General features: G+C 44.8%; 1 protein-coding gene across 1 annotated transcript in view; it reads right to left on the bottom strand.

The window, feature by feature from the left end:
- Positions 1-27,268, bottom strand: part of GDA (guanine deaminase) — a 72,643-nt gene that overhangs the window by 16,828 nt on the left and 28,547 nt on the right. The window contains exons 4-7 of the mRNA XM_019555360.1: positions 23,707-23,794; positions 9,661-9,766; positions 3,392-3,419; positions 1,988-2,095 (exon numbers count right to left, since the gene is read on the bottom strand). Coding sequence (XP_019410905.1) covers positions 1,988-2,095; positions 3,392-3,419; positions 9,661-9,766; positions 23,707-23,794 — 330 coding nt within the window. The remainder of the gene's footprint in view (positions 1-1,987; positions 2,096-3,391; positions 3,420-9,660; positions 9,767-23,706; positions 23,795-27,268) is intronic.

Genomic DNA, 27,268 nt, shown 5'->3' with positions numbered 1-27,268 from the left:
CCCAGGGAGTGAGCAGTTAACCCCTTCCCACCACGAGCCCGCTTACGTCTGGCTGTGCTGGGGGTCGGCAGGGGGCTCTGTGGCTGCTGAGGGGGTGTCTGGGGAGCTTCGGGGGAGTGGGGGCACAGCAGGCTTCACCCGCGCGTCTCTCAGTGCTCCGGAGCCGAACTGAGCTGAGCCTATCTTACTGCACATTAGAGCATCATGGCAAAACTCATGCTACTACTCTAATGTGTAGTAAAATTAGGCTACTGCTCATTAAGCATCACTAAAAGAAAGTGCTTTTGCACATTAGTGCAGCCTACAGTGCATTTAGTTAGTACCTCACATTAGAGAGCATTTACACACATACTTTTCTGTCCCACAACGTACCGGAGATCCACCGCTTAAGAGCAGACTCAATTAATCAAGTCTGCTCCTCATGTGAGCTGAGGCAAACTGCGCTGCGCCGCATGCAGTTGTATAAGTGGCAAAATGTATGTTGGCTTGCAGAAAATGTCAGCGGTGCGCTTTTGAAAAAAATCCCTTCCGATGTGTTTTAGTTCAAAAGTGCGCTGCCAGCATTTTCTCAGTGCTGATGCGCATTCTGCCGCGTATACAACTGCAAACGTTGCAGCACCGGGCGCTTTCCAAAGCACCTGGCACTGCAGTACTTGCATGTGTAAAATTGCCCTGAGATACTAAATTTAATGCGCACTAGCAAAAGTGCATTAATGAACATATAGATGTGCCCACTTTGCGTTATTCCACTGCCGCAAAGCAATTCTGTGAATTCAGTGCCTGGAGACTCACTCTGTAGAAAAGATCCTGAGGTAGCACAAAGTTGTCACACCAGCTTCTGTTTACCGTCTTTTCTATATCAGAGAAAAGACTGGGGTGTGTGGCTGGATATCGAGTACATTGATCCCACGTACCATAATAAACCCCTGATGTCATGGGGGACTGGCAAATGTTAAAGCAGCATTTAGGACCTGGAGTTGAAAGGCTGAGTTACCAGTTCTGAATTGTTGCCCAGGATTGTCCTCAGATGGAGTGAGCACTCCTTCCTCAGCTTCAGCTGAGAATCTGGCTTATTATGTGCTGTCTGCTAGAGTATACATTTCTAATATATCCAAATGCTCCATCGTGCAATGTTAAATAACCCCAGAGTAGGGTAAATTCTAATAAAATATGTAATTAGGATTATGTACCCAAAAATCCTCTCCCCATTTTAACACAGCTGTAGGCTTTAAAAGGCACTTTGAAACTGCAACTTAATGACATAGTAAGATGCACTTCTATGTTAATAAGGTTCAAACATGATGTTTTGAATACAAAGGCTCATATTCTGTTCTCTGCTGAGATTTACTTTGTGCAGGAGCAATGAGGAAGATGGTTGTAACCCTCCAGGTCTCCACATTCAGTTGTATTTGTGCCAGCCCTGGTATGGATTAGAACACCCTGTAGTCTGTTCTAACCTATAGCAATTAGGTATGGTCTCCCATGTACTTCCCTCATACACTAACTAGGCATTTATTCTAGCACACAGTGGGCACATCTACACGTTTAGTAATGCACAGTGCCCACTGTGCATTAAAATTTAGTACTTGTATAATCAACTACTAAATACATTTGCAGTAGGCTGCCATATTGCGTGATTGCATGCTTTTTATGTAACACTTAATGAGCAGTAGACTAATACTACTGCGTATTAGCATATTAGCACAGTTTTTGCTCAGCATGCTAATGCACAGTAGATTTAGTCTACTACTCATTCAGAGTCTCATGTAGACGCATCCAGTGATGAGCCTGTTTGGTCCCAGTGCTGAATATTGCACTGAGCTGACATTGCAGAGAAATTCAAAGACAGTTAAGTATGTGGATTACATGCTTTGATGAACTAGATATTATTAGACAAATAATTTGATATTGATCCCTTATGAAAATGGCATGCTTTCTGGGTTATCTTGCCCTGAAAATGGTTACTGGAGAAGTCACAAAATCTTACCTGCACGTGGATATTGTGAGCTTCCGCTAAGTTACCAAGTGAACACAGCAACTCTTCAGTGCAAGAAGGTCCAAAACGAGGTGTCACTATGGGATGTACCCTTGGATACTGGAAGTATTCAAATGATATATATTAGATTATATGTAAGCATCTGTACACCATAACAAATATACCCTGAACCACAAGCTTACATAATACTTGGCAAAGAAGCAACAAACTTTGGTCTGTATTGCTCTGCATCTTCCTTTACCTCTATGAATAAATCACTATACAGTCATATATATTATTACTATTTTTATTATTATATTTATATGTGTTGTCATTGCAACTGTTGTTGTTTATTATGATACTCCTTGTCACAGGAAGAGACGATCATTTTCTTCCCGTAAATTATTTTAGGGACCTGTGAAGATTTTTTCTTGACAATATTTCTTTAAGCAGAAGGGAGGGTAGATTTGCAACTTTATAAACTAACTAAATCAAGAGAAGCATAGGATAAGCTTTCATAAGCAGCAGGTTTACTTCATCAGATGCCGTGCTGGGACTGCATGAAGCAGAGTTTCTAAACTGGAAGCAGCGATGAGAGATGAAGTTAAGCCTGCTGCTTATGAGAGAATGTGATATTTTGGCTTGCAGCCTCCTTAGCTTACTCTTCATTTGCATAGTGCTCACTGCTTTTGAAAATCAGGCCAGTTATTTGGATAATAAATATGAATTTAAGAACCTAACTTTAAGCACCTATTCTTGAAAAATTTGACAAGTATCAAACAAATTAAACCACTAAATATAGAAGGGCCATTTATCTCCAAAATTTCTTTGGAAACTCCTGCATGGATAGGAATGAAGTGATCCACAACATTCATGTAAAAGGATTTATTAAATAAACTCTAGAGTAAGGGCATTATTCTGAAGTTATATTAAGACATTTATTTTCTGAAATAAACCAAAGATTTATCCTTACAGTTTATTAACGTTAAAATGATTAAAGATTTCTTTCTAAGACTGGGGAACTGTACTTTGTAGAAGCAGGCTTTTTAAGAAGTAAAGTTTACTTTTTAAAAGTACATTATTCTCCAGTGCTCTGAATGAATAGTAGTGAAGGTACAGTGTACAGAAATACTTGCCAATATTAGACCTGGTGCCCTAAATCCAGATCCAGAATTCACTTGATCACTTTTTACAGGAAATTAGTTACATTTTTATTTATTTATAATATACTGAAAGGTCAGTAGTTAATGATTTATCAGAGGATTAACAAGGTCATACATCAGCAAATCTTCTTTTACAGAAATGAATGTACACTAGGGAGAACTCTTTTTTTTTCCATTTTATACAGTGCATGGGGAAAATGTATGTGCAAAATGCAGAATGTATCTTATGTTGTTAAAATGCAAGCCTACTTACTTTCTTTTCAAGAAGTTCTTTAACAAACCTGAAAAAGGTATGAAAAGTGATATTTATTATAATATAAGAAGAATAAGAGAAAACATTTACCTTATTATTCTATTAAGTCTTTCAGAAAACATTAGATTTATGTGGGGAGCTGAAAGATCCCTGGGTCAGATTCTCGGTAGGCAGTCAACATGGATCCACTGAAGTTGGTGGACCTACATTAACTTCACTAGCTGAGAATCTTTCCTTAAATCTGCAGAAGTTGTATCAAAAGTAATAATTAACTCCAGACACATGGTAATTACTATTTGTTCTCATTGGAAACTAAATACATTTCATTAGATCAACTGAAAGCATTATTATATGCTACAGTGGTACAATTTAAAAAACCTTAAATTTTGGCTGTACACGAATTTAAATCACAGCATTGATTCTATTATTTAAAGGGCTATTTTTAAAATGCTGCAATATGTCATGCTTCATTTACAGTGGTTTTACATGTTGAGAATTAAAGTTATAGAACTCTATTCTTCATTCACTTAAAATGCCTTTGATATTTCCAAGGAATATTTATGTAGGTGTTTCAAGTATAGACAATTTACTCAATTGAAAATGCAAAGTGCATTTCCTTGCTCCATTCAGAACAGAAGCATAAAGCACAAAGGATTGGATTCTATGAATATACTTTAAACAATCAAATACAGATACTAGAGGTAAACCAGAATTCATCCCTCAAAACTGCACCAAGATTAACGTTATTGGATCTCTTGTCCCTGGTCTCACAGCTGAGCATCCTAACCAGCGGGCTATAGAGTACTCTGAGCTGGAACTCCTACAGCTTGACTCCCTAGCTTGACCAGTAAGGCAGCCTATATGCATGTTCCAATGCATTCTAATTAACATATTCTAATTAATTCTTGATTAATCAAGTCTGCTCCGTGCTCTTCTTAGGACGCTGCAGTGTCACCACAGCATCACATGTATTAAGCCCCTGAGCATTTAAAAATGTCCGTGGGGCACTTTAACTAAACATCATCAAATGAGGTTTAGACAAAGCATCCCACAGCCATTTTTAAATGTGCAGGGGCTTAATACATATGACACTGTGGCATTTTAATTAGAACAGCTACTCAGAAAATGCTGTAATTAAAACTCCTCCCCCTACTTCTAAGCAGGTGTATAGGCACCCTAAGATACCCACTGGAAGAGGGGAACCTGGGGCACATCCATATGAGCACACATGGGCCTCTTGCAGCAGGTCAAAGGGCTTTGAGATTCTGTAGGAGGCATGTACAGGGAGCTGGACCCAGGCTTCTGCCAGTAGGTAAGGGGTAGGGGGGCTGGAGGAAGGGGGAGGAGACCATTGGGGAACTCCCGCCAGCCCCGCCCACTCCCTCAGCCCCCCGCCAATGGCTGCCCCACCCGGATCCATCCCCTGACTGGCCCCCTGAGCCCTCCAATCACTGCCCCACCTGGCCCCAGCATCCCCGTAATTAAAAAAAGCCTGAATTCACCGGCAGTAGCAGCTGCTGTCAGAGTTACTGAGGCTTCACGGCAGAGCACCCCCCCACCCCAGTGCAGCACGGGGCCCAGATGACAGCCGCAGTGGCCTCAGCTGCCCAACAGTGAGTGGAGCTGCCTGGAGCCCTGCTAACCCTAGCCACACCCGCCCAAAGGTGCAGTAGTAGTGTGGGTGCCAGGTGGCTGGGCCCAGGCCCTGCTGCCCCATGCTACACAGGGATACTCTGTCACAAGGCCCCAGAGCCCCCATAACCCTGCTACTGCTGGAGAGTATGAGGATTTTTTTTTCTTTTTTTTTTTAAAGAGGCAGGAGGCTGGGGCCAGGTGGGACAGCCATCATGGGACTGGGGGTGCAAGCAGGGGGTGGTGCTAGGTGGAGCAGCCATCGGGAGGCTGAGGGTGCCAGCAGAGGATGGGGCCAGGTGGGGCAGCAATCCAGGGGGCTGGGGGAACAAGCAGGGGTGGGACATGTGGACGCTGCAGGGCAGGTGGTAGCCCCTGTTGGGGGGCTGTAACCCCTGTGAGGGGCTCTAACCCCTCTGGGGGGGATGTGGCCCCTGTGGGGGGGCAGTCTGTGAGCTGTGCAGGGGGACCCTGAGCAGACCCCCCACACAGTCCCTCCACAATCCACCCACACCTACCCACACACCCCATGGCCCCCCCATATCCCTCCACAGCCACCTACATCCCCCATGCCCCTTCCTACCTCTCTCCTGGAAATCCCACGTCCCCCCCAGCACACACCCTGTGTGCCCACCTGCCAGACAGGATGAGACCTGTTGGCAGGAGCTGTAGCTGCAGGAGCAGCTGTCCCCACATCCTGGTTAGTGAACAGGTCACAGGGAGCTCTAACTTCTCTATGGTAAGAAAACCAAAGGCAAACAGCAAAACATATAGGTATTTAGAATCCACTTTATTATGAAGGTAGAGACTCTGGTAGGCTTCCAAATTGCTTTAGCACTGTAGATATATCAATAAAATATTGCTCAACTGATCACTGCCTCTATGTCTCTCACTCTCTGTCTCTCTATATACAGTGGCCTTTCTTTTAATTGTGGAGGAACATGGATTTTGGGGTACTTTATGGAGTGACTTGGGATTTTTTTATCGGGGATTTTTCAGTTTTCAAATAGGGAACACCAGAATTTCTGCCAGGGAGGCAAGTGGCAGGACCCAGGCAGAGGAGCCTGCTCAGACCTGGCACCTTGAACCCAGCTGGAGGTGGCTGACCTCCTGGCCAGTTGGGGCCAAGAGGACATGCTTTGACAGTTCAAAGCAGACCACCACACTGGGAACATCTTTTGGGCGATAGCTGCCCTGATGGGTGGGCAGCAAGGTTCCCTCTAAGCTGCATGCGTGCACGGCTGCACACAATAAAAAAATCTTTCTGCACACTTATTTTTTAATGTCATGCACCTGCCTGGAGAGGAGCTGGGCTGTGGCTTCCCAGAGAGGACCTGGGCGTGGAGTACGACGGAGGTACCGGGGCCAGCATGGGACACTTACTCAAGGTAAGCTCCTCACTCCTCATGCAGGGCAGGCAGCGGCTCCTCCCTGAGGTGAGGCAAGACGGGGACGGCAGCTGGGGCTGGGGCCTGGAACGGGCTTTGCTGGCTCCAGGGAACTTCTCCGTATCCCCACATCACCTCAGGGAGCAAGGAGGCACATGGTGTCAGGGCTGGGGAATGGAGCAGTTCCCTGGAGCTGGCAGAGCCTGTGCCAGCCCCTAGCCCCCATCCTCACCTTGGGGTGGAGCTGCTGAGGAGTGAGGAGCTTAGCCTTCAGTAAGTGTCCCATGCCGGCCCCGGTACCTCCCTTTCAGTTCTATCAATTGATTGTGTCCGGGCCACGGCTGCCCCACAGCACTACACTACGCTGCTCAGGGTAGCAGTTAGCATGGAGAAGGGTGGTGGCTGAACCCTACCGGCTCCTACCTGAACACTTACTGTGGGACGCTTACCAGTGGACTGCACCAAAAAGGGGAGGCACGACCAAAGCGGCACGTTCACGGGGCACTACTCTTTAGAGGGAAAATTGCTGGGCAGAAGGCGCACATGGCAGTAGTGCCTCACAAAAGCCAACTCTGCAGCCACATCCCATTGGCAGCTGGCCGTGTAGTCCCCATCTGGGTCTGGCAGGCATGCAGCAGGCCATAGCCAGGCAGCAGCCCCCACTGCCAGACTGCTGCAGTGGGTAAAGGGTGCAGGGAACCCTCAGGGCTGCTTCAGCAGTCCAGCTGGCATAATGGGTACTGTCCCCAGGCACCAACTGCCTGGGCCCCAGAAGCTCCTGAGAGTACGTACGTGTGTCCGGGCACATGTGCTGAGGCAAAAAGCCCCAGCTCAACTTTGCAGTGCTTCTAATTGAGCTGCTGCATGCTCATGTGCTTGCATATCTGGACATACCTCTGGAGATCATTCCAGTACTTATTCCAGTGAAAGCTTAAGAACTTAAATTAAATTTGGGCCCTTCACCTTGGGTATGTGACCTAACCACTAGCATATTGTGAAAAAAGAAATACACTTCTCCTGTTTTGTGAATTCAGCCTTGATTACCTTTGCTTTTTTATGTGTATCCAAAATAAGACTTTTGTTTCATGTCTAATGGAATATTTTATTTGACACAACATGACATGTTTAGGTTTTGGTGCTAAAAACAAATAGATGACTATTACTTTGATTCGATCTGGATTATTTGTTTCTTGACCTCTTGGTTCAATAGTTGAGCCAAAAAATTGAGTATTGCACAGTCCTGGTCCTGGGGGGAACCGACAGGTGGAAAAGGTCGGGGAAGGGAGGAATCCTTATCTAGCCCTACATGGTGGATACTCATTAGGGCTATAGTTTTATGCCAACCATGGAGAATACAGGGATTCAGAATAAAACAAAGTGCGTGTTACCTAGAATCCAGTTTAAATGAAATTGTTCCCTTTCAACTTCTGATCTTCCTATGTCCATCTATTCTTTTCCCTTCTCATATTAGGTGAAAGTGAAATGTTTTCAGTGACATAACATATTTTATATATGTAAATAAATGCTATACCGGGGGATATCACCCTATGTATGTGGTATACTTACTGTATTTACCCAAATCCAAGATGATCCCAAATTTAAGATGCCCCCCGCAATAATTTTCCACGTATAGAATCTAGTTCTGGGGAGTCATTTGCTGCAGTGGGGAAAGTGGTGGGGGGATTAGTGTGGGGAAGTGGTGGGGGGGGCAGGCAGTGGGGGGGAGTTGGTGGGGGATAGTAGGGATGTAGGCAGTGGGAGACAGGTGGTAGAGGGATCAGATGCTTGACCCCTGCCCCCCTGCACCTTTCCCCCTGCTACCTGCACCCCACACAACTCGCCCTGAGCCCTCCACCTTCTTCCCCCCCATCTTTCCCTCCCCACAGCCTCTGCCAGGGTCAGAGTTGCCACATTACAGCTGCTGCTCCTTGTATGAGCTTGGGATGGAGCAAGCATGTGCTCCATGTCCCAGGCTGGAACAGGAATGTAGCCTAAGGCATTGGAGCAAGAGTAAGCAGCAGGGGGAATGGGGGTTTCTAGATTGCAGGTGGGGAGAAAAGTTAGGTGCAGGCAGCAGCTGTAGCTCCAGTCCCAATCCTGGGCCAGAGCCAGAGCAGATGCGTGCCCCCCCCCCACTTGATTCCAAGATGAAGGGCTTTTTCCCTCATATTAAATGGGTAAAAAACCTTGTCTGGGAATTATGTGAATTGTTTGACTTCCTCACCTGCATGCTGGCCCTAATTCACCTCTGCCAGGATCCCTTACAATACTCCAAGACCCTGAGCAACTGTCAGGCAGCAGCCATTTAAAAAAACATAAGTGAACCTGCCAAAGAAATGTGTCCTTCTTCACCAAAAAGGTAGAATATCTCCTACGGCAGGTAGCTAGGCATCAGGCATCACAGAGACAAACTTTCCCAGCAGGACATACGTCTTTTATCCAAGAGATCTGAAACTCCTCTCTTCAAGGCTGTAGAGTATTCATTATTAATGTCATCACAAGGTATTGGATCTCAGACACACGATGGGGCACTACAGAAAATCTATTTTAGAGCATTTTGAAATGCTTAAATCATACTAGAACTAAAGGCTCTGTCACTCTTAAGAAGTGGTAGTATTAAGGAAACCTAGGATCATAGGCAAAGGGAAATAAAAATGATCATAGCTACTAATGTTAAAAATAACAGTTCTTTAAATATATGTTATTTAAAATCCCTGATGATCTGTAGCAATAAATAGGTTTTACTGGCATTTTACTCAGCATGGCCTGCAAAATAATGTAGCAATTCCACCCCCACGCCATAGGATGTTAATACCACTGTGCAGTGTGTTATCAGATTGTCTCTTTATGCCCTGATAACCCAAATATGTATGTGACTCCTCTTAAAAGCCAAATTATGTGTGTGCTTGTGAATAATCAGAATATGACTTCCAAATGACCTCATCTAATTCAGTACAATGTCAAAACCTTGATGTTAAACCTACAGTTTTTGTCAGAGGACTCATTGCAAGTATATGTATATATACAGTACATGGAGTTAATATTCATCCATTTGCCCAACTGTAAATTAAGGATAATTCCACTGAAGTAAGTATCATTATTCTGAAGAATAATTGATGTGAGAGGAAATCTGGTCTATTTTCAATTAAATAAAGTGTATGTTAAGCCTTAACTTGTCTGACTCCATTTCACATTAAAAAATAGGATGCCTAATTTCTCAAGATGATGTTATCAGTATAATCATTTTACCTTTCTGTGTCCTTGACAGAATCATCAGTGGTTTCCTTGTATTCTGGAACAGCGTTATTGATATCCATGCAAACTTTGCCAACATATGCTCGCTGACCAAATTTATCTGAGAGATGTACAAAAGAATAAAACTCAAAAATCATTGGTTTTTTACACAAGCTGTTATAAGGCTTTCATTTAAAATCAGAATAATAAATTTAATCCTATATAGCTTCACTTCAGCTTGAACAGTGCTGATGTTCTTTTCCTCATCTTTAGGTTGAGACAATCCAGTAGGATGGTTTGGTTTTTTTATCTCAAAGCAAAATATTTAGAGAAGACAATAAGAAACATATGTGATAGTATTATCATAATACTCATCACTACAAACTTAGAGCTAGGTTTTGTCAGCCATACTTTGTTGGCTTAGAATTGGTATTTAAATGTTTATTTTTTGGGAATTGGCTTAGAGGTATAAATATATGCATTAATATGGTTCAGGATAGGCAGCAGGGGTTGATTGATTTCTAAGAGTCTGAGAAAAGTTGCACAGTTTCTCCAGCCTTGGAAGCAGACAGGCTGTCTAATACAACAAGGCCAACAAAGACACAGAGTCTGGAAAACAGTTTGGGAACAGAGGGAGTATGTACCATACTGTTCCATTACACGACATAAAAGTGGCACCAGCTAACAAGGACCCAAAGAAGGGTGGGGGTAGGCTAAGTCCCAGGTTTGGGGGAACAGACCAAATTAGAAGAAGGCCCGGAAGGACCAAATTAGTATGCGTGCATGTGATAAGCTATGTGGATGTATGACAACTACACAGAGGGACCAACAAGAGATAGACACGGATCAAGAGTCATCAGGAGGGAAGGAGAATACAAAAGCAGAAACTTGAGAGTAACAAAGGGTCCCTCCCTCGTCCCTCCCTGTTCCTTCCAATCCCAGCTCCCTGTCCCCAGGGGAGGGTCCCCGAGGCCACCGTGGACAAAGGGCATACCACCAGCCCGTCTCATCCACCCCACTGGAGGGGGTTGTGGGCCTCGGCATCCCACCTCCAGACTGCGGACATCTGACACCTATGAGAGAGCCGCAGAGTGAAGACTGTGTCCTGGCCAGATTTATTTTGACTCTGATGATAGCCCTAAAATTTGGTAGATATATAGAATTGCTTGATTATTTGTATTGCTTCTTTTCTGTTATCACTGTATATCAATATATTTGCCTATTATCAATGGAAAGGTTGTGGTTGGTCTGAGGGTGAGCCCCTCCTGGAACAAGGCCTCTGGGTCCTAAATCCACAGCCAACATACTCCACAATGCAAAACAACATTACTCCAGGAAAAGCAGTCCAGCCCAAGGGCAGAGGGTGTATGATAATACAATCAGTTGTGGCATACAGCCACATTGCTGTAAGTCAGCCTTATTATGGATATCAGGTAACTCACTTCTCTGACCCTTTCAGGACACTATGTATCTACTTCGTAGGAAGACTCCTAGGACCCCTGGGATTCAAACCTAGGTCTTCTAGCTTGTAGGCAAAGGCCTAGGCTGCAGCACCACCAAACAGTTAGCTGGTTGGCTGGCCACTCCCTTGAGGCTCTTAGTTGGGCGGGGTCATGTGACCCAGAGGAACCAATGGGAGCCTCAAGGCCCTGATGGGAGGGCTATAAAACCCTCCCACTTTCTTTGTTCCTGCAAGAATACTTCTAGTATTTCTTCTGTGCCCAGCTCTGGTATTCCCACTCCTGTCCTGGACTGCTGAGAACTCTGAACTCCTACTTGGATCTCATCTCTGCCCCTGCCTGTGCTTTAATCCTACCCCACCTATACCTTGTTCCTGCCTACCTCATTTTGCATATTGGGTTCCTTAGCTCCTGACCTTTGGCCTGTCTTGACCATGGACTCACTTAATTCACCTGGCATATGACACTGGATTTAGACTAATACCTGGTACTGTAACCCCAGCTTGGCTTCTGGACCTACGGTATTGTAAACCTTTTGTTTCTGAGCCTTTTCCTCCACTCCTCTCCCTCCTCCCCGCCCCCCCACCTCCAATCTCAATCCCCTCTGTGACAAAGGCTAGAATGCAGTTGTGCCTGGATTTTCCATGGACTACCCCAGGCACTTTTATTTATTTTTATTGTATGTTTTCCAGAAGAGCCAGAAAGAATCAATTAATCATAGGTGCTGCTATTCTGTTATTACTAAAATGTTAATAGACGAGTATGACAGCTATTCCATATTTATTTGCCAACCACATGCACTTCCCCCACAAAAAACAGGCCTCCAAAATTGGCGTGCATGTCTAACTGGGGAAGCTGACTTCTTTTGCTGGAATAGAAGCAAGGAGAAATAAAACCATGAAGATGCTGTCTTCTAGTGTCTGCCAATATGGATGCTACATCTTTATAGTCCAGTAAGCAGAAAGGGTGGACTCTTGTGTTAGCCCTCTCCTGGCTGCTAAGGAATTTGCAGTAGCTATTTGCTGAGCACTGTAGTTTGTGCCTGAAGCAGCAGTTGAGCTGGTTCAGGGCAAGTGAGATGCTATGTATAGTCTGTAGTATCTTGATGAGTATGTTTATCCCTGTAAATAATAAATTTGTTTTTAAATCACAAGAAAGACCTATTTACAGTAAAAAAGTAACAGTCTTTCTACTTTCCCTGCAAGGGTTTGGGGCCTAGTTTTTTGCTGTCCTGCCACACCAGGAAGTTCACGATGTGTCACACTGTCCCCTGGGATGCTGCACTTCCTCGATATAGAAATATCACACAGTTCACTGTGCCTGAAAAATATCTTTTCTTCTAAATTCTGCCTTCCAAAAACAAGATGTATATTTTATTTGAGGGCATGAAATATGTGAAAAAATATAGTAATCTTAGTCTGTCATTTTCTTTGCAACCATAATCACCATCAAAAAAGTCAACTTTCCCAATTTGCTAAATCCCATCCCCCTACCCAAAAGCTTGTCCTAACAATTCAAAGTTCCCTAATTTCTTTAAGGCAGATGGTACTTTAAGTCTGCACAAGCATCTAAGTCTCTTAGGGTATGTTTACACTACCTCTACAGTAATTATTTCATGGTTTTATAGTTTCATAGTAGGTAGGGTTGGAAGGGACCTGAGCAGATCATCAAGCCTGACCCCCTGCCATGGGAGGAAAGAATGCTGGGGTCAAATGACCCTGGCAAGGTGTCTATCTAGCCTCCTCTTAAAGACCCCCAGGGTAGGAGCCAGCACCACTTCCCTTGGAAGTTGGTTCTAGATCCTAGCTGCCCTGACTGTGAAGTGGTGCTTCCTGATATCTAGTGTGAATCTACTCTCCATCAACTTATGGCCATTATTCCTTGTTACTCCCAGTAGTGCTTGTGGGAACAGGGACTCTCCCATTGCCTGCTGGTCTCCTCTGGCCAGTTTATAGATAGCCACCAGATCCCCTCTCAGCCTTCTCCTGTGGAGGCTGAACAAGTTCAGGTCTTGTAGCCTCTCTTCATAGGGCCTGCCCTGCTGCCCCCTGATCATGCGAGTGGCCGTCCTCTGGACCTGCTCAATGTTGTTCACATCCCTCCTGAAGCGCGGCACCCAGAACTCCAACTGCAGCCTGACCAATGTCAGATAGAGGGGGAGGATCACCTCCTTGGACCTGCTCGCGATGCATCTGTGGATGCATGACAAGGCGCAGTTAGCCTTCCTGACTGCGTCCCCACATTGGCAGCCCATGTTCATCTTGGAGTCTGTAATGACTCCAAGATCCTTTTCTGCCTCTGTGCTGATGAGAAGGGAGTTCCCCAGCCTGTAGATATGCTGCTGGTTCTTTCTCCCTAGCTGCAGTACCGTGCACTTGTCAGTATTGAAACCCATCCTGTTCTCATCCGCCCACCCCTGTAACTTGTCCAGGTCCAATTGCAGCCTGTCCCTTCCTTCTAGCATGCTCACATCCCCCCACATCTTAGTGTCATCTGCGAATTTGAACAAGGTGCTTTTCACCCCCTCATCCAAATCGCTGATGAAAATGTTGAACAATGCAGGCCCAAGGACCGAGCCCTGCAGAACCCCACTGCCCACATCCCTCCAGGCTGAAAATGACCCATCCACCACCACTCCCTGGGTGTGGCCCTCCAGCCAATTTGCAACCCATCTGACTGTGTAGGCATCGACACCACAATCTCCTAATTATTTAAGAAGAATGGGGTGAGAGGCAGTGTCGAAGGCCTTCCTAAAGTCCAAAAAGACTACGTCCACCGTGACACCTGCATCCAAGGATTTTGTAACCTGGTTATAGAAGGCTGCCAGGTTGGTTTTACAGGACCTGCCTCTAATGAACCCATGTAGTTGCCCCTAAGCATACCTGCTTGCCCCTCGCAGATGTGCACCTGGATAATTTTCTCAAAAAGCTTGCCCAGGATCGAGGTAAGACTAATTGGTCTATAGTTTCCCGGGTCCTCCTTCCTTCCTTTTTTGAAAATGGGGACCACATTGGCCCTTTTCCAGTCCTCTGGCACCTTGCCAGGGGACCACGAGTGCTCGTAAAGGGACCACGAGTGCTCATAAAGTGTGCCAGGGGTCCCGCAATGTCCTCTGCTAATTCCCTCAGCACTCTGGGGGGAGATCATCAGGACCTGCTGATTTGAACATGTCCAGTCCCACCAGAAATTCCCTAACTAGGTCCTCTCTAACCCTGGGCCTGGCAGTGCCTGTCCTGGTACCATCGGGCATCCCAGTGGGGAGGATGACTTGGTCCGTGCTCAGAAAAATGGAGCCAAAGAAATTGTTAAATAAGTTATGTTTGTCATCTGGTGAGAGCACCAGTTTTTCAAGCATATCCTGCAGAGGCCCCACATTACCTGGAAACTTCTTTTAGCCCCTATGTATTTAAAAAAGGATTTCATGTTATCCTTGATCCAGGTCACTAGGCCCAGTTCCATCTCCACCTTCGCCTTTCTAACAACCCCCGTACAATCCCAAGCAGTGGAGGTATAGTCCTCCCTGGTGATGGCCCCTCCCTTCCATTGGGTGTATGCCTTGTTTTTAGCTTTGAGACATTCCTGGATGCTTTTGGTGAGCCATGGGGGCTTTTGAGCACTCTTGCCCCTTTGATCCATGTTTGGATTGCTACCCTTTGGGCTTGGAGTATTGTCTTCTTACGGAACAACCACTCTTCTTGCACTCCCAACTCCCCACCCCTCTGGGACCTCAGTACCTCCCTGACTAGTCTCCTTAGCTGAATGAAATCCACTCTCCTGAAGTCCAGGGCTGCTGTTTTGCTGCAGGCCTTTGCCAACCTGTGCTGGATGGTGAATTCAAATAGGCAATGATCACTATCACCCAGGTGATCGAGCACCCGCAGTCCTCTCACCAGGTCATCGCTTGTTGCCAGGACCAGATCTCACAAGGCATTTCCCCTGGTGGGACTGTGCACCTCCTGGGTTAGATGGAGGTCCTGTAACACAGCTAGGAACCTACATGAGCTTCCATCAAGCTATGGACAATACTAAGACTTCCATCAAAAAACAAGTGGCCAGGGATGCTTTCAAGATTTCTCTCAAGTATGCCCCTGAGGGCAGTCCAGGACATATCTGGCACAGCTTTTGCACCATATAACATTTTTCAGAGTAATGTGCATATGCAGGGTAGGCATATGCAGAGTAGGAGCCAGGGGGCTGGGCGTGTTTCTCCAGAGTGGTCTCAGGATCACTGTGGAAGCAGTACTGACATGGATGTGTGTTCTCATCCAGCCTTTGTCTGCTGAGGCTCCAATACAAGAAAACATTTAGGCTTGTTCTTAAGACCATCCCTATTCAGCACAGCACTTACACACCTAACCTTTGGCACGTATTTCCATGGACTTCCTCAAGACGTAAAGTAGGCACATACCTAAACCTAGCACATGCTTAAGTGCTGTGATGCGTATGGATACACTGCTGAACAGGGGTCTTGCTGAAAACTGTTGGAAGCAGGAGCCATCTTTTCCTTGATGTCTTGTGCATCAGTGTCACTTTACACCACAAACATATCATAAAAATCTCATGCTTGGTTTAAAATATAGTTTGTTCTTAAAATAAAGGTAAATTCCATAACTTGCATCCTCAAAACACAGCATCACTTTTTCAGCACTGTAAAAATCAGCCATTGTCAAGAGGCATGACTTTTGGCACATGTTATGAGCCACTGGCAAATGTAAATTTAATAAAGAAGTTCATACAGGATAAGGGTTGAAGAGTCCATGCCCTTACAGGCTACATAAGGCTGAGGCCAAGATGTCTTTAGGTCCAAGATTTCATACAATAACAGATAAAAAGCAGAAGCCACATCAACCCCTGGTGCAGAGGTGTAGCAAGTATTTTCTGTTTCTGGGTAACAGGTGGTAGTGGTAGTAGATTATGCTGACTACTGGACAGTGGAGGGAGAGCAGAGCAGGGAGCAGAGGGGCTATAGAGTCTTTTCTGGCAGCACTCTCTCCACTTAGGCAGCAGCAAAGACTCAGGCTACTGCATCTGAGGGACTCCTGGGGAGACATGGGCCATATTGGTGTTCCACTTACCCCATCTTAGTTACACTACTGCCCTAGTTACTCCATTGACTTGTTTTTATATTGTTTTTTATGTTAGCCCTTTAACCAAAAACAAGCAACAGATTTTGAGAAAGGGAAGTTGAGCATTCATATGACAAAATGAGCCCACCATTATGCACCTAAATCTGTATGTGTAATGATGATAATTGTACAAATAAATGAAGTATTTGTACATGACTGAACTATTAGGACCATGATTCAGCAAATTACTTAAACATTTACTTACTGCTTTACATTTAAGTTGCCAATATTTTGGTAGTATGTGTTATTTTGAATTGAATCTCCATACTATAGTTAGGAAAGAAGATATTTGCAGATTGAAAGATAATTTCTCTTTTCACATGTTCTGCTAAAAGTCACAGTCACAAAAGCTTACATGCTTTAAGGATCATGACAATAGGAAAAGAGCCAAGAGTATATTCCACATGAATTATATGCATACACTATTCATAAAAATCCGCTGTCAAAAGAGTTCAATTCAAATAAGCATTCATTTTTTAACTTGGTTTTCAAGAAGGATTACAAGTGAATTTGGTACTCATGAAAACAAAAAGCTGGTAGCATTACTGGATTTATATGTGCAAACTTGACATTTGGACATCATAATTGTAGGATCAAGTTTTCTACAGATGGTCTCACACAGACTTTCCAGTGCCAGGCTGCTGGAAATTGGTAAGAAAGCTAGTTCAGTTTTAGTTCTGCATTTTGATTTGTATATTAACATGACATCTATATTTGTAAACCACATGGCTAGATTTGTTTGTTGTGTGTACAAAAGCATGGATATAAACTTTGAGGCTAGGAATAGAAATTACATGTAAGTCAGTATAAGTGATCAGAAACTGTTCGAATCTATAACACAACAGTAGTTCAATGCACATAAACCACTTTCAAAATGGCCCAAAACAATTTAAGATAAACCTGGATGGATATAGTATCAGACTTAAATCTTTTAGGTTAAGTTGATTTATTGAACTTCTGTCTAAGATTCCCTCCAGATTCAAGTTACCTTATAGTCCCCCAGCATCCCAGGATGCTTTGTACCTCTCCCATAAATCCTCCCTCGCAGGGTGGGCAGGCTAGCCTTCATCCAAACTGTCTGCTCCAGCTGAGCAGGGAAGCATGCTCTAGCACCCTCTGGCTTTTGGCCTATGCTACTGCAGGCATATGGCTGCATTTTCAGAATAAAAAGTAAATGTGTGTTCACTCGCTTATTGATTCAATCTACACAGCTTAGGCTTACCTGTGGAGATTGAATCAATTCAGCCTCAGGCTTTTTGACAGTCTGTGCTTAGCCTGGAAGTTACTTTGAGGTCATGTGAAAAGTGTCCTTGAGTGTGCTAATAAATCTTGGTCAAAAAAGATGAAAATCATATAAAAAGAAAGCAGTAAAACATTTACCTGCGGACAACAGGAATCAGTAAAAACGTTGCAACAGTTTGCAAGCACTCTGCTGGGAGCAAGAGGGGGAAAGGGAAGAGGAAGAGGAGTCAGGTACTAAGCACCAGATCCTGCTCCTAGAAAGTAAATGAGCCAGGGCTTGCTGAGTGTTTGTTTGGTGGGTTGTGTGTTTCGGCATATGCTGTGAGCAGCTGGGAATGCTGCTAGCTGACTGCCTGCTGGGTGATTGCTGCCTGTGTCTGACAAAAGCCATAACAAGGGTGCAGAGCCAGTGCAGGCCCAGGAAGGTATAAAAGAAGACTTCCTGAGTGACAAGGGACAGCAACAAGCCCAGTTCACAAGCAGTTTGTCACCCACTCCTTGAAAGGGGAGCCTTTAAAGTAAATTATTTCTTTAACCTAGTAAAGACATAACTAACCTTGATATTCATCATAAGTAGCCAAAACTCAGCACTTAGATCAATAATTAAGTCTCTTGTTTAATTAGGGACTAGAGCAAGTGGGGAATACACTAGGGAATTTGCCTGGAAACTCTCTCTCTCTCTTCCTTCACTGTAAGCTTGGTGAGAAGAAGCAGGTTAGCAGGGAAAAGGGGAGACCTTTCAAGACTAAGGAGCAGCGAACAGACCAGCTTACAGGGGAGTTTGCTAGGGAAGGTCTGCTTGGAGAGAGGGGCAGGAAGAGACAGGCAGTGGCTTTAAGAGAGCGAGAAAGATGGCTGGAGGACCTCACAATGCTAGAGCCACTGCCACTTCCTCTGCTTGCACCTCTGAAGTATCTCTCCAGGTAGGATTGCCCACTGTCAAGGCATCCACCCAGGTCCTGTTTGGGTACTGTGGAGACTGAGGCTTGCAGGCTCCTTCCAGTGACAGCCAGATGAGGGAGTGCCTCCTGGTGTAAGCTTCATGGAGCAGGCAAAAGAACCACAGGAGGTGGTGGTGAGGCCCTGAAGCATCCGCTTCCATGAGGAGTTCATCAATTTGATGCTGGAGAAAACTTCTAGGACTGCAGAAGGACTGCCAGGGGCAGCGCTGGAGAAGGAAGAAAATATGGACTCCCAGGAAGCTGGAAGCTGGTGACCTCTGGCAGCAAGCAGAAGTCTTCATCCCCACCTGCAGTGGTTTGCCTGGAAAACAGATATGAAGCCCTACCTACAGATGAAAATGAGCACATTTTGTCAGCAGAAGACACCAGGCCAGTACTTCTCCAAGTTGGGAGGATCAGATCCACTGCCACAAAAAGGAAGCGATGAGTGGCAGTGGTTGGAGACTCCCTTCTGCAGGGGACAGAGACATCCATTTGTTGGCCTGATCTGTTGGCTCAGGAGGTATGATACTTGCCAGGAGCCCCGATTTGGGATGTCATGGAGGAATTACTGGGACTCATCTGTCCCTCTGACTACTACCGTATGCTTATCACCCATGTGGGCACCAGTGATACTGCCGGGGGAACCCTGAGTAGAGCAGCAATTGACTACAGGGCTCTGGGTGCAAGAGTGAAGGGGACAGGGGCTTGGGTGATGTTCTCCTTGATCCTTATGGTCAAGAAGGCAGGAGCAGATGTATCCTGTAGATCTATGTATGGATGTGCAGAAGATATCACCAGCAGCACTTTGGTTTTTTTGACCGTGGGATGCTGTTCCGAGAAGGATTGCTAGGCAGAGACATAATCCACCTAACAAAGAAAATGAAGAGCATCTTTCCTGACAGGCTCACTACCTGGTGAGGAGGGTTTTAAACTAGACTTACCAAGGGATGGAAACCAAAGCCCTGAGGTAAGCTGAGGAGTGGGTGGCTTCAGGGATACATAAGCAGAAGAGAGCAATAAGGGAAGCACTTTTTCATTCTTCCTGAGAAAGCAGAGTAATTGGCTAGTTACCTCAGATGTCTGTACATGAATGCACAGAGCCTGAAAAATAATCAGAAAGAGTTGGAAATCTTCACACAGTCACAGAACTATTATCTCATTGGAATAACAGAGACTTGGTGGGATAGCATGACTGGAGCACTGTCATGGATGGGTATAAACTGTTCAGGAAGGACAAGCAAAGGAGAAGAGGAGGAGGAGTTTTGCTTTATTTAAAAGAGCTGTATGATTGCTCAGAGCTCCAGTATCAAACTGAAAGTCAGGGTTAGGGTTAGAAGGGAAAGCAACACAGGTGCTATTGTGGTGGGTGTCTGCTACAGACCACCAGAATAGAAGGATGAGGTAGATGAGGCCTCTTCAGATAGTGGAAGTTTCCAAATCGCAGGCCCCAGTTCTCACGGGGGACTTCAGTCATCTTGACATCTGCTAGGAGAGCAATACACCAGTGCGCAGGCAACCCAGGAAGTTTTTGGAGAGTGTTGGGGACAACTTCCTGGAGCAAATGTTGGAGAGACTAACCAGAGGCTGTCCTCGCAAATAGGGAAGAACTGGTGGGGAACGCAGAAGTGGATCACAGTTTGGGCAGCAGCAACCACAAGATGACTGAGTTCATGGTCCTCAGGAAAGGAAGGAAGGAGAGCATTGGAGTAAGGATCCTGGACTTTAGAAAAGCAGAATTTGAGTCACTCAGGGAACAGATGAGCAGGCCAGCCTGAGGGGGAAATGAGCCCAGGAGAACTGGCTGTGCTTTAAAGAAATCTTATAGAGGGAGCAGGAATGAACCACCCTAATGAACAGGATCACTAGCAAACCTGGCAAAAGACCATCTTGGCTTAGCAGGGAACTCTTCAGTGAGCTAAAACACAAAAAGAAACATTACAAGAGGTTGAAACTTGGACAAACAACTAGGGAGAAGTATAAAACTATTGCTCAGGCATGCAGGGGTGAAATCAGGAAGGTCAAAGCACTATTGAAGTTGCAGCTAGCAAGGGAAGTGAAAGGTAACAAAAAGGGTTTCTACAAGTACATCAGCAACAAGAGGAAGATCAAGGAAAGTGTGGGTCCCTTATTGACTGGGGAGGCAATCTACTGACAGATAATGTGGAAAAGGCTGAAGTACGCAATGCTTTTTTATCTCTATCTTCACAGGCCAGGTAAGCCACCAGACTACTGCACCTGGCAGCACAGTTCAAGGAGAAGGTAAGCAGCCAACAGTGGCAAAAGAACAGGTTAGGAACTGTTTAGAAAAGCTGGATGTGCCCAAGGCTATGGGGCCAGATTTGATGCACCTGTGGGTGATGAAGGAGTTGGCCAATATGGAAGTCATTGGAAGTTAATGGAGCCACTGGCCATTATTTTTTAAAACTCATGGTGGTTAAGAGAGGTGCTGGATTACTGGAAAATGGCACATATAAGGCTCATGTTGAATAGAGGCAAGCAGGAGGATATGGGAAACTACAGATTGGTCAGCCTCACCTCAGTCCCTGGAAAAATCATGGAGCAGATACTCAAGGAATATATTTCAAAGCACTTGGAGAAGAAGGTGAATAGGAGCAGTCAGCATGGATTCACCATGGGCTAGTCATATCTGACCAACATGAATGCCTTCTGTGACAAGATGACTGGCTCTGTGGATGCAAGGAGAGCAGTGGATGTGATATACCTTGACTTTAGGAAAGATTCTGATATGTCTCCCACAGCAATCTTGCAGCCAAGCTAAGGAACTATGGGTTGGATGAATGTAAGGTGGATAGAAAACTAGCTAGATTGTCAGGCTCAAAAATAGTATTCGGTGGCTTGATTACTTGATTAATGGTAGCTGTTATCAAGTGGAATGCCCCAGGGGTTGGTCCTGGGGTTAGTTTTGTTCACTATCTTCATAAGTGACCTGGAAGATGGTATGGATTGCAACCCCAGTAAGTTTGCAGATGACACCAAACTGGGGAAAGTAGTAGATACACCAGAGGGTACAGCTAGGATTCAGAGAGACCTTGACAAATTGGAGGGTTGGACCAAAAGAAATCTCATGAGGTTCAATAAGGACAAGTGTGAAGTCCTATACTTAGGACAGAACAATCCCGTGCACTGCTACAGGCTTGGAACTAACTGGCTAAGCAGCAGCTCTGTAGAAAAGGACCTGGACAATATGCTAAATATAAGCCTACAGCGTGCCCTTGTTGCAAAGAAAACTAACAGCAAACTGGGCTGCATTAGTAGAAATGTAACCAGGAAATCAAGGAAAGTGACTATTCTCCTCTCTTCAGTACTGGTGAAGCCACATCAGGAGTACTTTATCCAGTGTTTGGCACCCTACTACAGAAAGGATGTGGACAAATTGGAGAGAGTCCGGTGAAGGGCAACAAAAATGGTTGGGGCCTGGGGCACATAACTTAGGAGGAGAGGCTGAGAGAACTGGGCTTATGTAGTCTGAACAAGAGAAGACTGAGGGGATTTAATAGCAGTCCTCAGGTACCTGAAGGTGGCTCCGAAGAGGATGGAGCCAGACTGTTCTCAGCAGTGGCAGATGACAGAACAAGGAGCAATGGTCTCAAGCTGCAGCAAGGAAAATATTAGGAAAATGTTTTTTACTAGGAGAGTAATATAGCACTGGAACAGGCTACTCAGAGAGGTGGTGGACTCTCCAATCATGACATTTTTTAAGACCCAGCTTGACAAAGTTTTGGCTGGAATGATCTAACTGGGGACAGTCCTGCTTTGAGCAGGGTGTTGGACTAGATGACCTCCTGAGGTCCCTTGCAACCCTCTAAGATTCTATATTCTAATAACTACAGACAAGTAAGTATTCCTCTACTGATTCACAGAAAATTACTCCTAAGTGGAGGACTACTTCCTGTGCTGGAGAGCTTCTTTTGCAAGAGACATGGATTTTATTCTCTTGGTCTGATGGAGGAGGGTCTGAGACCCCAGCAGAGTCTTCTCCCCATTATGTCAAAGTAAGTGAATGAAGAGCCTATCTTTTATTCCCTCTCCAAGGCTGTTTGAAGGTACATAGGGGAAGAAAAAGGTCTGTGTGATTCCCTAGTTGAGTTTTGCTTAAAATAGTGATGTACAATAAATCAATTAATAACAGTCACATTCATTTTGTCTGTTGTCTTGTTTCTAAGCCTTTAGCCCTCACAAACTTCAAGTTTTCGAGCTTTTCTCCACAACTGTAAAAGCTAGGAACTCATTAGTGCTTCGTGAATCCTCCACTATTTAGTGTGTTCCATAAAGCCTCTGCTTCCTGAGTCAAGTTGTTTCTAGAGCCACCTCAGTTTTTATACAAAAAAAATAAGAGCTGGCGACTGCTTTCCCAGATGCTTGTAGAAAAGATTTAGATTAGGGCTGTCTGACTTCTCAGCAACTGAGGGCTGCAGCAGAGGGGTCCAAACAGCGTGGGAGCTATGTGTCCCCTCAGGTTGCACGCAATATATGTATGGGTGGGAAATAGATATGGGATGTGGTGTTCCCCCATCCCACTGCACCATGTGCTGCCTTACTCTGCTACACTGCATGATGCAGTGCTCCACCTCATCTACAGCTCCCTGCAGGCACAGCACTGCAAGAGCACATCAGGCTGACAGCTCACCTGGCATTGCCAACTGCTCCATGCCCCCCCACACTGCCTGACAGAGATAGGTCAAACAGCAGCAGAAGTGGGAAAGAGGGAGAGTCCCAAGACCCTGGCTGCTGCTGCAGCCAGAGGAAGAAGCAGTGGTGGCCACTAGGGGCCTTGTGTGGATCCCTTGCAGGCCGCATGTGGCCTGTGGGCCGTGAGTTAAACAGCCCTGATCTAGATGCTGCTTCCATTCTCAAGGTTAAGGGATACATAAAAATCTTGGAACTGACACCCCCACTCCATCCTAATGCCTGAAAAGGCCATAGAAGTGAAGACACTAGTTGTTCTTCTGGCCATGATCCATAGGGCCTTCTAATCAATTAGTGATGGGTCAGGAACATCACAGCACTATAGAAAAATGAACAGTACTAGCTGCTTTGGAACCCAGGAGAGCAGTGACAGTAACTGAATAAGCTGAAGCTAAATAGGAGTGAATGAAAATGGAAGGATGGGATAGATGGATAATTTTCAGGACAGTGTGTGAGACAGAGAACAAGAACACATAAAGACAGAATAGTTAAGAGGGATAGATCCTCAGCTGCATAGCTTCATTGACTTCAAGTGACAAAATAATTTATTTGATATCCTTTAAAAAACACTTATGTTCTTACCTACAATTTCTGCCAGAAGCAGAGAAGCATCTGTGTGAATTGTTCCAAAGTAACATGCTGTAGTCGTGCCATTTTTTAGTGTTCTTCTCTATAAAAAGAATTCTAAATTTTAGTCACATTGCCAGAATGACAGAACATATGATCAGTAGATTTAATTTGTAATATGGTTCTGCTAGGTTTTGCAATAATTGTAATGACTGTAGATGAAAAGGAAAGCCAACATGCAAAAAATTTATAACGGGTTATTATTAATGGATTTAAAAGGAAAATTATTCAGATGAATGTTCTGTGAACAGAATGGGCAAAGGTCTGTGCTGTATCAGGGAAAGCCTTTTCAAGATCCAAGGTTAACCCAATTAAAGTTATGTCAAATTTACACCAAAGATTTCTACCCACTGAAACAGGTGTTGCCTTATGTCTAACTTCAGTACAATTTAGAAGTATAAACCTCCGCACCTGTGAATGATTTCTTAGGTTGACAAAGCCTGGGATTTTCTGAGTAAAAAACGGTTTATGTTATACTATTTATAATACTTTTTAAATCTAAAATGAGTCTTAACAAAATATTTAGGGTCTCTTAAAGGTAGGGAGCCTTAAAGTAACATATAGATCATTTAAAAGGGGCTCATTAAAAAGGGAGGTAACTTTCCAAGCTAAGTAATAAATACCACATTGACAACATTATTCTGAACCACAAAGCCACAGTAGAAGCAAAAACCATTTTTTTTGAGTCTAAGGGAATTAAATAGATAATGTTGCTAATTTAGTTTTCTTAGTCAAATGGTAATTGATAGCAATCTATAAAGCTGGTATCCTGTCTTAAAGTGGCAAAACTCAGATATTTTAGAGAAAAGTACAAGAACCAGAGAGAGGTAAATAACTAATCTTTGAATTTGAAACTAAACCAAAAAAAATTTCCAAAACATTTAGAATAGACCCAAAATAAGAGAATAAGTTTTCTTATTGCAGTTAAAGGCTTAAAAATTAATTTCATGTCAAACTAAATGTTCCTTTTCATGTTACTATTTTAGAAATAACTTTAATTAAGTTTGGCCTCCAAATTTTATTTCAGTCAAAAATAGAGATGTTTTATTTTTAAAAGTCAAAATAAAATATTTGGACTTTTCCATATTTTAATTGCTTTTTTCCTTAAAATTGTTTTCTTAATTTGACTCTAGTTCACAAATACTTTATTGCCTCAAAGCTGTATTTTTGGCAAATAAGCTCTCATGTGAAAAATTTCACTTGAATTTGTAGATACAGTTTCATCTCACTCCTACTGCAGGTTTCACTTTGATACCTAGCAGTCAAGTGATAAATAAATGTTGCATTTGACCTGGTCCTGACCTGGTTCAAAACAGCTATGGCATAGTGGCACAGTGATTTATAGACTTGTGCAAATAGGGAAGTATTAGATTTGGATTCAGATTTGATTTGGCCAATTCAGAGGGCAGTCATTCGATTAGGATCAGCTTTGGAAGATTCGGCCAAATCAGCTTGGAAGATTTGGTGCTTATTCAAAGAGATTTGGTGATTCAGATTGGCTGGGGAGAGGCAGGCACAGTAGGGCAGCCGCAGGTTCTCCCGTGGCTCTTCCGGTTGTGCCTGCCTCCCCTGGGGCAGGGGGAGCTATGGGGGAGGTCCCCATGACTGCCCTGCCTGGTCCAACCCCTGGCCAGGCCCCAGCCTAGTCCCAGCACTTTAAAAAAAAAAAAGCCCTGCACTCATCGGCTGCAGCAGCGGCGACCGAGGCCTCTGGGCACCCATGGTAGAGTCCCCCTGTGCAGCGCAGGGCAGCAGGGGGCAGTGGGGATTTCCCCCCCTGCTTGGAATCCACGCGGCAGCTGGCCCATGGTGCGGGTGCAGCACAGCTTAGCAGGGCACTGTGCACTGTCTGGGAGCTGGGGCCACTGGGGCTGAATGGTGCCAGGCTCCAGCTGACATGTGAAGCTGCCCCAGCTTCCAGACAGCACACAGTGCCCTGCCAAGCCACACTGCATCCATGCCATGGGGAAGGTGTTGCACGGGTGCCAAGCTGGGGGGGCAATCCCCACTGTCCCACGCTGTATGGGGGTGCTTTGCCACGAGTACCCAGAGATCCCAATCACCGCTGCTACTTCTGGTGAGTGCGGGGCTGCTTCTTTTTTTTTTTTTTTTTTAAGTTCACCGGCTCCAGCAGTGGCAGTTGGGGCCTCTGGGTGCTCGTGGCAGAGCCCTCCCACACAGTGTAGGGCAGTGGGGATTGCCCCTCCCACTTGGCACCTGCACAGCAGCTGCCCCATAGCATGGGTCAGTGTGGCTTGGAGGCCACTGTGCACTGTCTGGGAGCTGAGTGGTTCTGGGGTCTGGCTGACAGGTGGAGCCACCCCACCTCCCGGACAGTGCATGACACCCTGCCAAGCCATGCTGCACCTGCGCCATGGGGCAGCTGCTGCATAGGTGCCAGGCAGAGGAGGCTGTTTAGTTTATGGCTGAAGCTTTGAAGTGGCCAAATCTGTTCCAAAGCTTTTCTGAATCAATTTGGATGTTTCAAATCAATTCAGAGCTTTTAACTGGTCACCCAATTTGATTTGGATTTGGACATTTGGTCCCGAAATCAGAGCAAATTTCCTCCGAATCAAATTGGCTACCAAAGCTTTGCACAGCCCTAGTGATATATACAGTCACTGACATTCTTCCAGCTGCATTGCTGTCCCTGTGCCAGTAGGTGGCTGTAGAGAGTGCACAGCTTGATCTGTTTGTTAGGGAATGACTTGCAATAACTGTATTGCAGATATGCACCATGGTGGCCCAGGAAAAAAATGATAGCACTTTTATCCTACATACTTTGACAAGATTTGAAGTGGAACACTGGTCTTATGTGACCGTAGGGTTCCAGGACAAAATACTTTCTCCTGGGACAAAAATGATGTCTATTTACAGCCTAAAAGATTGCTTTAGGCTCCAAAGAACAAAGTTTGATGTCTGTTTGAAAAAAAGAAATATTTCAGTTAAATTATAACTCTGGATATGCACATAAATACCCAATCTTTATTTTTTTTTTTTAACATCTTGTTAAGCTTTGGCTTCAGCAACTTCTGGTGGAAACCAGTTCCACATAAGAACAATTCTATTATATTGTGTATAGAAGTATTTTCCTTTCAGTTTTGAAATTCCCATTTTTTAATTTAATTGTGTTTTGCAGAGAAGAACAGAAGCTCCCAATCTGCTTTCTCTAAGGTAACAATCTCAGTCTTTCTGGTCTCTCTGCATGTGAGAATTTTGCTAGGCCTTTGGGGCACTTATATACATACTCCCAGAATCGGGGGGGAGAGGAAGGGCGGAGGTGGTACTTCAATTAGAGCAGCTCCAAGAGCCACTCTAATTAAAGAGCCTGGAACAACTCGTGTATCAGCATCCCCAGGCTGAAAAATGGCGGTGGGGGAAAGTTTGTTCAATAAGCTTTAAGGTGTTCCTGATGCCATTTTTCAGTGCAAGGACGCTGATACACAAGGTATTGAAATCTGCTAGAGCATGGTAATTACTATGCTCCAGCAGACTCAGTTAATCTAGTCTGCTCTGA

This window comes from Crocodylus porosus, unplaced genomic scaffold (assembly GCF_001723895.1).
Source record: "Crocodylus porosus isolate Cpor-Errol unplaced genomic scaffold, CroPor_comp1, whole genome shotgun sequence".
Classification (NCBI taxonomy): Eukaryota; Metazoa; Chordata; order Crocodylia; family Crocodylidae; genus Crocodylus; species Crocodylus porosus.
This window is presented reverse-complemented; position numbering and strand designations above follow the sequence as displayed.